The 14,079-nt window shown below is 40.3% G+C and overlaps 1 protein-coding gene across 1 annotated transcript in view; it reads left to right on the top strand.

The window, feature by feature from the left end:
• The window catches only part of CATSPERB (cation channel sperm associated auxiliary subunit beta), a 129,598-nt gene that overhangs the window by 53,159 nt on the left and 62,360 nt on the right, over positions 1-14,079 (top strand). The window contains 6 exon segments of the mRNA XM_052659538.1: positions 1,018-1,113; positions 1,254-1,372; positions 1,912-1,944; positions 8,032-8,098; positions 8,356-8,402; positions 10,574-10,726. Of these exon segments, the coding sequence (XP_052515498.1) occupies positions 1,018-1,113; positions 1,254-1,372; positions 1,912-1,944; positions 8,032-8,098; positions 8,356-8,402; positions 10,574-10,726 (515 nt within the window).

The raw sequence follows: 14,079 nt of genomic DNA, 5'->3' as shown, positions 1-14,079 counted from the left end.
AAGACATTAGCAGGAGAAAAGGCATGTACTTTTTATTAATATTTATAATCATGGGAGTTCCCAGAAGAGAAATGAAACTCAGAGAACTAGTTAAACTTGGAGGCTTATATACCATCTTAACAAAGGAAAGGAGTCTAGACCTCAAGGGACAAGAAATTGTGACGTGATGAGGAAATTTGTGGGTGGACTCATGGAAGATAAGACTTATTTTATAGAAGTCTGTTTATTCAGACTCATTTTGGAATCATCTCCCTGTCTCTGGTGAGAAGATTGCTCTCTTCTCTTCCTGGTTTTAGGGACTTCCCTCATAGCTCAGTTGGTAAAGAATCTGCCTGCAATGCAGGAGATCCTGGTTTGATCCCTGGGCTGGGAAGATCCATTGGAGAAGGGATAGGCTACCCACTCCAGTATTCTTGGGCTTGCTTCCCTTTCGGCTCAGCTGGTAAAGAATCCACCTGCAGTGTGGGAGACCTGGGTTCAATGCCTTTGTTGGGAAGATCCCCTGGAGAAGAATACTACCCACTCCAGTATTCTGGCTTGGAGAATTCCATGGACTGTATATTCCATGGTGTCAAGAGTCAGAAACAACTGTGCGACTTTCACTTTCACTTCCTGATACAGGTGAAGTGGTTAGAAAATGCCCTGCTTTTTAGCAGGAAAAGGGAGGCAGAGAACTCTTCCTGCATTTCTTGATTCTCAGCTGCCTCCAGCTCAAAACTCTGATGCCAAAGTGGCATATTTTAGGGATGACATATTCTGATCTCCTTCAATATAAAACAAAATCCTTAATAATTTGATGGCTGGCTAAACTCCTGTGGTACAACTCAAGTTACTTTATCTTTCCAATGCTTGGGGAAGTGACACTCAAACTTCACTTTGGGGGTTTGGGGCAAGGGTAGAGCATAGGCTGGAAGGTGGGGCAGGTGCCGGCTCTCTGTCCTAAAACCTTAGCACCTTAGGAGTTAGTTACTCACTTTGCAGTTATCTTGCCTTAATATCCCTTTTCTCTCATGATAGGTGTTTACATAGGCCTCAGCTTTTCTGGATTTTGGGATTATGATGATACCCAATGGTATAACCTGACAGATATGGTCTATTCCCAAGTTGGAGAAGGTAATTCCTCTAAAAGTGACTTCATCTTTGACATTTTCCTTTGCATCAACATTTGATGAATATTTATGAAATGTCTTTGCTTTGCTGAAAACATCACTTTTCCCTTATCTTTTAACCCATTATATGATTTCTTCCTTTAGAACACAAACAGCTCTCAGTGGTGGATATGGTTTTAACAAATCATTTTTTAGTTATCCTCACCTCTTTGGGTCTTTTTATAAGTAGAGATCTTCGTTATCCATCATCCTCTGTCTTAATGGTAAGTGAATTGCCTCATGCGAAGAGTTGACTCATTGGAAAAGACTCTGATGCTGGGAGGGGTTGGGGGCAGGAGGAAAAGGGGACGACAGAGGATGAGATGGCTAGATGGCATCACAGACTCGATGGACGTGAGTTTGAGTGAACTCCGGGAGTTGGTGATGGACAGGGAGGCCTGGCGTGCTGCAGTTCATGGGGTCGCAAAGAGTCTGACATGACTGAGAGACTGAACTGAACTGAATTGCTCTGTAACTAGAAGTTAACCTTAAATATCTTATGTGATATAAAGTAGAAATATTGGATGTGTTACATGTGATATATCTTAAAATTGAAATGTAAAAGCATAATATCATGACTTTTTCCTTTGCCTTATAGTGTTGAATATATCATTTAGAAATGGCTAGTTTTGTTGCTATACAAATTTATGGGAAGTTTCAAATACATACATGTAGAAAACACATGTGTAATTTAAACTGCTATGTTTTATCATGCCTTCTGATTGCAAGCAAAAATTTAAATTCCTTCTTTTCTTTCTTCTAGCTTTCAAGGGTAGACTTTTGCGGTTTCGAAAGGGTAAGATGCTTTCAATTTCCAAGGGTTTGTTAGAAGATATTCATTTCCTTGGTGACCTAAGAGATGAGGTGCAAGACAAGAATTCATGATATAGATGATACCTGACACTACGATATTATTTACAGTTTGAACTTAAAGATGTGTTTCCACTAACCATTAAACAATGATCTCTTGTTCTGTTTCAAAGGAGGAAATGCCACTCTTTGTTTTATAGGCAGCCCTTACCCCTTCTTTATATGTTCTGTCCAGGATTGCTGTGGCTGTTCAATGTGTTCTGCACAAGAGCACCCAGTTGAAAAGATGCGCAGTCCAGTGGTTCGGCAGTGCCATGGTTAAGACTTCACCTTTCAATTCAGTGGACGTGGGTTCAACCCACGGTTGGGGAGCTAAGATCCGACATGCCTCAGGGCCAAAAAAACAAAACACAGAACAGAAGCAATATTGTGACAGATTTAATAAAGACTTTTTAAAAAATGGTCCACATCAAAAAAAACTTAAAAAAACAAAAAAGTAAAGAAAAGATAGAGATGAAATCTGGCTTAACACTTGACTCCTCAGTCTGCCTGCTCCTGACCCTCATGTGAGTCTGTGTCTACAGAGAGAAAGGGGCACTCTTTCTAATATGATACAAGCAACCATATAAGCTCTGATTCTGGCTTTTGGGGGTGTGATTTTGTTCCATCAATTATCTCCCCTCTGTTATGAGGTCAGATTTTGAAATTCAACTAAGTTATTGCCTCATTGCCATCAACATATGAGCACAACAAAATTATGAGTATTTATAGCCTTTTGCCATGTCCCCTCCCATATAGGCCTGTGGGCACAGATGCACATGGGCACACACATGCACACTCACTCACACTGACTAAAGCAAAGAGGCACTTACTTCTCAGGAAGTAAAAGGAACTGACTTCTTGCTTCACTGATTCCAAGAAACGTCAAGCTGAGAACTGGGAAGGTCCAGCAGGCAAAACTGACTTCCATTACAAAGAGCAAGGAGGGAAAACTGTCAAGGACAGAATTCCAAACCGAGAAAAACTCTGTCACTCAAGAGTGAGGGTGAAGAAAAGAAATTTTCACAGATGAGCCATCAGGAGAGTTTATCATCCAGAGATTCCCATGAAGAAGTGGGATGCCAGAAATAATGATGGAACTAGAAATATGAACTCTAAGGGAGGCAGGAAACTTATCTATGCTTTTCACCAGACCTGAGCCCACCCTTCTGTGTTTTTATAGCTGCATATATTCCATCCTGTGAACTTAACCAGAGTTTACTTAACCAGTCTCCTATGAGTAGATACTTCAGTAGTTTTTCTAATCTTTTGCTTTTATATTACAAACAATGCTTCCATTAATAATTTGTATCCAGCAACTTTGTACATATCTGGCTATATCAGTACAATACATTCTTGGAACTTGGATGGACACATCAAGGAGTAAATGCTTGTACAATATTAAAAGACAATCACAAGTTGCCCTTCATAGACATTTTTACTATTTACAAGGATACTAAAATAAATCCTCTTAAGCTGAAATATTTCAGCAAAAACTCAGGGACTTCTGGTAATGATGAGAGAGAGAAGAATTACAAGCATTCCAAAGATAGTGAGGTCATGTGGCAGGGCAAAATGCAGGGGAAAGTGAATTATTCTCAAAGGTATAGGGATTTACCTTTAGGAAAGTCTTCTTCTATAATGATTGAAGAAAGGACAGTAAGAATGGAATGTGTGTGGCTATCCAGCCAGGAATTTGAAGGAGTTAATACTTGGTGATTTATTAATATCAATAACCTCAGATATGCAGATGACACCACCCTTATGGCAGAAAGTGAAAAGAAACTAAAAAGCCTCTTGATGAAAGTGAAAGAGGAGAGTGAAAAAGTTGGCTTAAAGCTCAACATTCAGAAAACGAAGATCATGGCATCTGGTCCCATCACTTCATGGGAAATAGATGGGGAAACAGTGGAAACAGTGTCAGACTGTATTTTGGGGGGCTCCAAAATCACTGCAGACGGTGATTGCAGCCCTGAAATTAAAAGATGCTTACTCCTTGGAAGGAAAGTTATGACCAACTTAGACAGCATATTAAAAAGCAAAGACATTACTTTGCCAACAAAGGTCCATCTATTCAAGGCTATGGTTTTTCCTGTGGTCATGTATGGATGTGAGAGTTGGACTGTGAAGAAAGCTGAGTGCCAAGGAATTGATGCTTTTGAACTGTGGTGTTGGAGAAGACTCTTGAGAGTCCCTTGGACTGCAAGGAGTTCCAACCAGTCCATTCTAAAGGAGATCAGTCCTGGGTGTTCTTTGGAAAGACTGATGCTAAAGCTGAAACTCCAGTACTTTGGCCACCTCATGAGAAGAGTTGACTCATTGGAAAAGACTGATGCTGGGAGGGATTGGGGGCAGGAGGAGAAGGGGATGACAGAGGATGAGATGGCTGGATGGCATCACTGACTCAATGGACATGAGTTTGGGTGAACTCCGGGAGTTGGTGATGGACTGGGAGGCCTGGCGTGCTGCGATTCATGGGATCACAAAGAGTCGGACACAACTGAGCAACTGAACTGAACTGAACTTACTCATCCATTCAACAGAAGTTTGTTGAGCCAGGCTTGTTTAGACAAAGACATACAAGATAAAGTCCAGACTCTCCTGTAGCTTTCCATTCTCCTGAAGCAGCTAGACCATGAAAAAGTACACAAACATAAGCAGACTGTGAAGAGTAAAAAGGGCTTATTCAAATTAAAGCAGGAAAAAGAAACAGAGAGTGAAGAGAAGATAACATTGTATTTTAAGCCAGGTGATTATAGCAGACCTCTCCAAGGGGGTGAAATTGAAGCAGAAATTAAAATGATTTGAAGAAATGATTTTGCCAAAATATGTCCAGACAGTGGTGCAAAGGCCCTCAATTGGGAACTTGACATGAGGCAAAATCTCTCTGCCAAAATCTGTTTAGTGGAAATAACAGGCATCTGGAGTCACTTCTTTAAGGATAAAATCCAAGCTCTTGAGAGACATAGAAAGTCCTTCATGGTCAGAGCCTCTCGTGCCTTCCTCAGCCTTGTGGTGCCTGCTCCTCACCCCAAGAAGCCCTTTCCAGGCACAGCAAACACACCTTGAAATGAGCCATCATTTCTTACACTTTGAATCAGTTGGACAAGATGTTTCATCTCCTTAGGGTGCATTCCCTCCCCCTCCCTTTCATTTCACTTAGAGCAAGGATCCCCAACCTTTTTGGCACCAGGGACCAGTTTCATGGAAGACAATTTTTCTACAGACTGGAGTGAGGGAGGATGGTTGTGGAAGGATTCAAGCATATTACATTTATTGTGCGATTTATTTCTACTAATATTACATCAACTCCACCACACATCATTAAGCATTAGATCCTGGAGGTTAGGGACCCATGACTCAGAGAGTTCCTACTGCTTCTTCAGTTCCCTCTGTGACTACCAAGGGTGCCTTTCCTGTACAGTCTCAATGCTGTCACCACTAATGGCTGTCGTTTGTCACCCTGTTTTGTCTGTTGAGCCCTCTGACTTGTTTCACCAGATTTTAGGTTTCATGTCAAGAACTACCTTATTTACTGGTGTATGCTAATAAGTTACCACCTTGCCTTGCACATAGGTCATCTCAAATAAATATGTGCAGAATCCGTGAGTGAATAAATGAAGACAGACAAGAATCCAGTCTTGTAGGAAATTAGTAACCATGCACCATGGAACTTTGAACAGTCATATACCTCTCTGGCCTCAATTTCTTCATTTTAAAATGTTCATAACATTATCTACCTCTTACAGTTGAAGTGATTAAATAACATTATATAAAAATTTGGCCTGGTTCATGAATCAAAGTAGAAACTTAAACAAACAAACAAGAAACTATATTTTCTCTCCAAACAGATAGTCAGATCCTTTTGAAAGCAAATGACAGAAACCAACTAAATCTGATTTTAGCAAAGGAGATGCAGTTGTTGGCTCATGTGAGCAGGGAATTCAAGGAATGAAGAATCTGGCTTTCAGACATGACTGGATTTTGTGCCTAACAAGTGTCCATCAAACTCTGTCTTCTCAGCATTTGAGTCTACTTTCCTCTACATTAACTTCACTCTCAGTGGATTTGTTCCAATTGTCAGTAAGAACGGCCACCAAGTTTACGTGCAAGCAATTTAGCAATCCCCGCAGGAATAAAGTATCTCTTTTCTGGTACTTCCAAGTCTCAGGGCCGACTCATTACCCTGACTTGGATCGTGTGTTCATTCCTGACCCGTCTTTGTGCCTCTAAATCAGGTCTGAGGCATGAGCTCATCCTTGGAATAAAGTTAGCCTGTTCAGATTAAATTATCCCCAGGGATATTCACTGAAGTATTATCAGTTTTATTCCAGGTTAGGGGAAAAAAAAAGGAATCTCAGGACCCAGTAGAGATTCTTTATTAATTGCCCATATATAGTCATGATAATCACAATATTCTAAACACTGAAGATTTATATGAGAACAGGCTCATTTGATATGATGCCTTAGATTGAAATTCAAATAAATAATTGTCTAGTCCATTTTAAAAGGCTTCTTTGTTTGTTTAGAAGTTTTATTAAGATATAATTCACATAGCATAATATTTACCCACTTTAGTGTACAATTCAGTGGCCTTTAGTATATTCACAGTTGTGCAACCATCACCACAGTCTATTCTAAAATATTTTAAAGGCTTTTATTGTAGAGATTATGCAGATTTTATTATTGATCTTTAAAAATGTAAGAAGGTTTTCCTTTTGTCTCAACAATAATTTAATAGTCAGAGTCTTCCTATGTTAACTGAAAAAATTACATGATCTAAAAGTTAAGAGTTATATTTTATTCTGTGGACAAAACTGAGGACGTAAGCCCAAGACACAGCCTCTCAGATAGCTCTGAGAGACTGCTCCCAAGAGGGAAAGGGGAACCAGGATATATAAGGAGTTTTTGTAGCAAAGACCAGGTAGTTGGAACATCAAAAGTTTTCTTTAAAGAAAACCATATATCTCAAGGAATTTAGTGCTTTTCTATGCAAGAGTCTGGGCTCCCTGAAATCATTCCTCTGATGTGCACCTCAGCTCTTTGGGACCAGTACCCTGTGCTTTCTCATCCTGAATCTCCTCAGGGTGCATCTTTGGGGGCTGGCTGCAGTGACTGAGGGCAAGGCAGCAGGCAGACAGCCCATCTGTCTCCATCCTGAGTTCCCTCGGGGCTCACAGTCGTGGTTATAGTGGTTGTAGTGGCTTGATGGCTGCAAATCCTTTGTTTATTGCAGGCAGGCAACATATTTTTATAGATACCTATAACAGAACCATCTCAAATTCTTGCATATAACTCATATCCAACATGGATAATCTTACCTTCTTGGAAGTTTCTTTCTTATGACCAGTTTTTCAAAACCTGTATTTTTTTCTTATTGCTTTGTGCGGCTGTTAGGCTTCTGGGAAGACTCCTTAAATCTATCTGCAGCTGAAGGAGAATAAAAGATAAGCATATGGTCTGTTTTAACTGTAATGAAAGATCAACAGCTCCTGGGAGCCTCAGATAGACAATTCATAGAGAGAAGGCAATGGCACCCCACTCCAGTACTCTTGCCTGGAAAATCCCATGGATGGAGGGGCCTGGTAGGCTGCAAACCATGGTATCCAGAAGAATCGGACATGACTGAGCGACTTCACTTTCACTTTTCACTCTCATTCATTGGAGAAGGAAATGGCAACCCACTCCAGTGTTCTTGCCTGGAGAATCCCAGGGATGGTGGAGCCTGGTGGGCTGCCATCTATGGGGTCGCACAGAGTCGGACACAACTGAAGCAACTTAGCAGCAGCAGCAGCAGCATCTTCATTAACATATGCTAATCAAGCAAAATTTTTTATTCCTTTTTCGTGTGCTGTTCAAAAAGCATATTCTTGTTTACTGCCCTCTATGACCTTTTATTTGTTGGCATACAGTTTTTCTCTTTTTATTTGCCTCACATTCCTGAACTATCTAACTTATAAATTTTCTGATGTTTTTCTATCTTACATCTTAAGTCTATGTATTGCCTAAATGATACTTTTGTTTATTTATGTAGGTTGACTACATCAAAGGAAAACTGTGGTATAATGAAAGGTGTTTTGCTAACAGAGAACACTTTGAAGGTAAATTTTAATAAACTTTTCTCAATGTAGATAGCACATATAGATTAGATAAAATGCAATAAAAATAGAATTAAACATAAAGATAGATTTGTTTTGTATAAGTTAAGAGCCTAAAACTGGGGGAAAAATTAATTTAAATATAAGGCAAAATAGGCATGCCCTGTTATAAATGCAAGAAAATTGTATTTGAGTATACTTAATGATACATTTAAAAATATAGATGCTACTTATAATTTCTGTACCTTTATATTTTATAGTTGATTATGTTACTATCACCTTTGACAGAAACAGGACCCTAAGTGAGGTATGATATTCAATATTTTAAAAAGTAAGAAATTTTGCTGTGCATCATTTCATAGGTTGTTATTAATGTAAAGAATGGCAATTCTACAGACTGAAAAGCTTAACAATCACTCTTTGCTCCCAGTGGTGGCTCTACTTGGGTTTAATGGTAGTTATCTAACTGGAGAAGAAAATGGCAACCCACCCCACTCCAGTATTCTTGCCTGGAGAATCCCATGGACGGAGGAGCCTGGTAGGCTACAGTCCATGGGGTCACTAAGAGTCACACACGACTGAGACTTCACTTTCACTTTTCACTTTTCTGCATTGGAGAAGGAAATGGCAATCCACTCCAGTATTCTTGCCTGGAGAATCCCAGGGACAGAGGAGCCTGGTGCGCTGCCGTCTGTGGGGTTGCACAGGGTCAGACACGACTGAAGCAACTTAGCAGCAGCAGCAATTATCTAACAATTCATGCCAGAAAGGGATGTTTGGCCATGTTTTCTGGACTCGCATCCCCAAGAAGATAACAACACAATGGTTCATTGGTTTATTTGCCTATAGGAGCTAATGAGGGCTTTTTTTTTTTTTTTTTTTTTTTACTTTATTTTACTTTACAATACTGTATTGGTTTTGCCATACATTGACTTGAATCCACCACGGGTGTACATGCGTTCCCAAACATGAACCCCCCTCCCACCTCCCTCCCCATAACATCTCTCTGGGTCATCCCCGTGCACCAGCCCCAAGCATGCTGTATCCTGCGTCGGACATAGACTGGCGATTCGATTCTTACATGATAGTATACATGTTTCCATGCCATTCTCCCAAATCATCCCACCCTCTCCCTCTCCCTCTGAGTCCAAAAGTCCGTTATACACAGCTGTGTCTTTTTTCCTGTCTTGCATACAGGGTCATCATTGCCATCTTTCTAAATTCCATATATATGTGTTAGTATACTGTATTGGTGTTTTTCTTTCTGGCTTACTTCACTCTGTATAATCGGCTCCAGTTTCATCCATCTCATCAGAACTGATTCAAATGTATTCTTTTTCATGGCTGAGTAATACTCCATTGTGTATATGTACCACAGCTTTCTTATCCATTCATCTGCTGATGGACATCTAGGTTGCTTCCATGTCCTGGCTATTATAAACACTGCTGCGATGAACATTGTGGTACATGTGTCTCTTTCAATTCTGGTTTCCTCAGTGTGTATGCCCAGCGGTGGGATTGCTGGGTCATAAGGCAGTTCTATTTGCAATTTTTTAAGGAATCTCCACACTGTTCTCCATAGTGACTGTACTAGTTTGCATTCCCACCAACAGTGTAGGAGGGTTCCCTTTTCTCCACACCCTCTCCAGCATTTATTGCTTGCAGATTTTTGGATCGCAGCCATTCTGACGGGTGTGAAGTGGTACCTCATTGTGGTTTTGATTTGCATTTCTCTAATAATGAGTGATGTTGAGCATCTTTTCATGTGTTTGTTAGCCATCCGTATGTCTTCTTTGGAGAAATGTCGATTTAGTTCTTTGGCCCATTTTTTGATTGGGTCGTTTATTTTTCTGGAATTGAGCTGCATAAGTTGCTTTTATATTTCTGAGATTAGTTGTTTGTCCGTTGCTTCATTTGCTATTATTTTCTCCCATTCAGAAGGCTGTCTTTTCACCTTGCTTATATTTTCCTTTGTTGTGCAGAAGCTTTTAATTTTAATTAGATCCCATTTGTTCATTTTTGCTTTTATTTCCAGAATTCTGGGAGGTGGATCATAGAGGATCCTGCTGTGATTTATGTCGGAGAGTGTTTTGCCTATGTTCTCCTCTAGGAGTTTTATAGTTTCTGGTCTTACATTTAGATCTTTAATCCATTTTGAGTTTATTTTTGTGTGCGGTGTTAGAAAGTGATCTAGTTTCATTCTTTTACAAGTGGTTGACAAAGACAGAAATATAGATCAATGGAACAAAGTAGAAAGCCCAGAGATAAATCCACACACATATGGACACCTTATCTTTGACAAAGGAGGCAAGAATATACAATGGAGTAAAGACAATCTCTTTAACAAGTGGTGTTGGGAAAACTGGTCAACCACTTGTAAAAGAATGAAACTAGATCACTTTCTAACACCGCACACAAAAATAATGAGGACTTTAAGAGTTCAACAATGGCATTAACTTTTCCTTTCTCTTTTTGTAGGCAAACTCTTGTTTTTACAGTAAAGAACCATTTCTTGAATGGTTGCCTTGCTTACCCCCTGTTTCAAAAGGAACCAAAACTATTCTTTCAACTGTGATAACATTTCTTGTTGACCAAGAGCAAAGTTCTGCCGTCTACCTCTTCCATAACCAGGTAGGCCTTAAAGCCCAGAGGGGATTGCTCTTGACACCACAATAATGTAAATGTACCTGACCAAAGCTTATTCCAAGTTCTTGTTTTCTTTGGCAGTATAAGTTGATTAAAAATTGGCTGCAGTGAAATTATTCATGATAATTAATATAGTTTGATACCTTATGGGCATCCCTCATAGCTAGGTTGGTAAAGAATTCACCTGCAATGCGGGAGACCCCGGTTTGATTCCTGGGTTGGGAAGATCCGCTGGAGAAGGGATAGGCTACCTACTCCAATATTCTTAGACTTCCCTTGTGGCTCAGCTGGTAAAGAATCCACCTGGAATGCAGGAGACCTGGGTTCAACCCTTGGGTTGGAAAAATCCCCTGGAGAAGGGAAAGGTTACCTACTCTAGTATTATGGCCTAGAGAATTCCATGGACGTCCATGGGGTCGCAAAGTGTTGGACACAACAGAGTGACTTTCACTTTCACTTGATACCTTATAGATGTCTTGTCTCTGATTATCATTCAGTTTGATGAAGACACAAAATTCAATGCTGTTTGTATAATGATTTTGCTTTGCTTATTCTTCAGGATAGCATAAGCTGTATTTGCTCTGTATATATTTAAGTTTCCATAAAATGGTTAGTTTAAATGAACAAAAAGTGGAACAAGCCCTACCCGCATGATTTTAGGGGATAAAAATTTTTCCTCTACCCTCTAATAAGGGCCCTGCAAATTAAACTGATAAAAGACAGATTAACAAGAGAAAACAAAATAATTATTTATGCATACAATGCACACACAATCACAGAAAATTAATCAAACTGATCACATGGACCACAACCTTGTCTAACTCAGTGAAACTATGAGCCATGCCGTGTAGGGCCATCCAAGACGGATGAGTCATGGTGGACAGTTCTGACAAAAGGTGGTCCACTGGAGAAGGGAATGACAAACCACTTCAGCATTCTTTCCTTGAGAACCCTATGAACAGTATGAAAAGGCAAAAGGGTATGACACTGAAAGATGAACTTCCCAGGTCAGTAGGTGCCCAATATGCTACTGGAAAAGAGTAGAGAAATAACTCCAGGTAGAATGAAGAGACAAAGCCAAAGTGAAAACAATGCCCAGTTGTACATGAAACTGGTGATGGCAGTAAAGTCCAATGCTGAAGAACTATACAAAAAAAATCTTCTGACTCAGATAACCATGATGGTGTGATCACTCACCTAGAGGCAGCCATCCTGGAATGCAAGGTCAAGTGGGCCTTAGGAAGCATCTCTATGAACAAAGCTAGTGGAGGTGATGGAGTTCCTGTTGAGCTATTTCAAATCCTAAAAGATGATGCTGTGAAAGTGCTGCACCCAATATGCCAGCAAATTTGGAAAACTCAGCAGTGGCCACAGGGCTGGAAAAGGTCGGTTTTTATTCCAATCCCAAAGAAAGGCAATGCCAAAGAATGCTCAAACTACCACACAGTTGCACTCATCTCTCACACTAGCAAAATAATCCTCAAAATTCTCCAAGCCAGGCTTCAACAGTATGTGAACTGTGAAATTCCAGATGTTCAAGGTGGATTTAGAAAAGGCAGAGGAACCAGAGATCAAATCAGCAACATCCGTTGGGTCATCAAAAAAGCAAGAGAGTTCCAGAAAAACATCTACTTCTACTTTATTGACTATGCCAAAGCCTTTGACTGTGTGGATCACAACCATCTGTAGAAAATTCTTCAACAGGTGGGTCTACCAGATCACCTTACCTGCCTCCTGAGAAATCTGTATGCAGGTCAAGAAGCAACATTGGAACTGGACATGGAAAAACAGACTGGTTCCAAATTGGGAAAGAGTACGTCAAGGCTGTATCTTGTCACTCTGCTTATTTAACTTATATGCTGGGCTGGCTGAAGCACAAGTTGGAATCAGGATTGCTGGGAGAAATATCAATAACCTCAGATACGGAGATGGCACCACCCTTATGGCAGAAAACAAAGAAGAACTAAAGAGTCTCTTGATGAAAGTGAAAGAGGACAGTGAAAAAGTTGGCTTAAAACTCAGCTTTCAGTTCTAATGAGGTGGATGAAACTGGAGGCTATTTAGAGTGAAGTAAGCCAGAAAGAAAATGAGGCAGTACAGTATACTAACACATATATATGGAATTCAGAAAGATGGTAATGATAATTCTATATGTGAGACAGCAAAAGAGACACAGATGTAAAGAACTGTCTTTTGGACTCTGTGGGAGAAGGCAAGGGTGGGATGATTTGGGAGAATGGCATTGAAACATGTATATTATCATATGTGAAACGAATCGCCAGTCCAGGTTTGATGCAGGTTTGAGACAGGGTGCTCGGGGCTGGTGCACTGGGATGACCCAGAGGGATGAGATGGGGAGGGAGGTGGGAGGGGGGTTCAGGATGGGGAACACATGTACACCCATGGCGGATTCATGTCAATGTATGGCAAAACCACTACAATGTTGTAAAATAATTAACCTCCAATTCAATAAATTTATATTAAAAAACTCAACTTTCAAAAAATGAAGATCGTGGCATCCAGTCCCATCACTTTACGGCAAATAGATGGGGAAACAATGGAAATAGTGACAGACTTTATTTTGGGGGGCTCCAAAATCACTGCCGATGGCGACTGCAGCCATGAAATTAAAAGACACTTGCTCCTTGGAAGAAAAGCTATGACCAACTTAGCATGTTAAAAAGCAGAGACATTTCTTTGCTGACAGAGGTTCATCTAGTCAAAGCTATGGTTTTTCCAGTAATCGTGTATTGGATGTGAGAGTTGGACTATAAAGAAATCTGAGTGCCGAAGAATCAATATTTTTGAACTGTGGTGTTGGAGAAGACTCTTGAGAGTCCCTTGGACTGCAAGGAGATCCAACCAGTTAATCCTAAAGGAAATCAAGACTGGAAGGACCAATGCTGAAGCTGAAACTCTAATACTTTGGCCACCTGATGCGAAGAACTGACTCCTTGGAAAAAACCCTGATGCTGAGAAAGATTGGAGGCAAGAGGAGAAAGGGACAATAGAGGATGAAATGGTTGGATGGCATCACCAACTTGATGGACATGAGTTTGAGCAAGCTCCAGGATTTGGTGATGGACAGGGAAGCCTGGCATGCTGCAGTCCATGGGGTTGCAAAGAGTTGGACACAACTGACTATGAACTGAATGCACACACACGTGGGTATGAGTCAATGATGAATAACTCAAAAGGTAGTTAAATTTTGGAGGCTACATACCATCTTAACAGTTTAAGAAATTGAGTGAGAAGGATACTTAAAAGAAAACAAGTGAAAAGATAATGGGTTTACAGGAGGACAAACAGGAGTTAAGAAAGTCCATGATAATATTTGT

Source organism: Budorcas taxicolor, chromosome 21 (genome assembly GCF_023091745.1).
Source record: "Budorcas taxicolor isolate Tak-1 chromosome 21, Takin1.1, whole genome shotgun sequence".
Classification (NCBI taxonomy): Eukaryota; Metazoa; Chordata; class Mammalia; order Artiodactyla; family Bovidae; genus Budorcas; species Budorcas taxicolor.
Note: the sequence above shows the minus strand (reverse complement) of the source record. Positions and strands in the feature narration are given on the sequence as shown.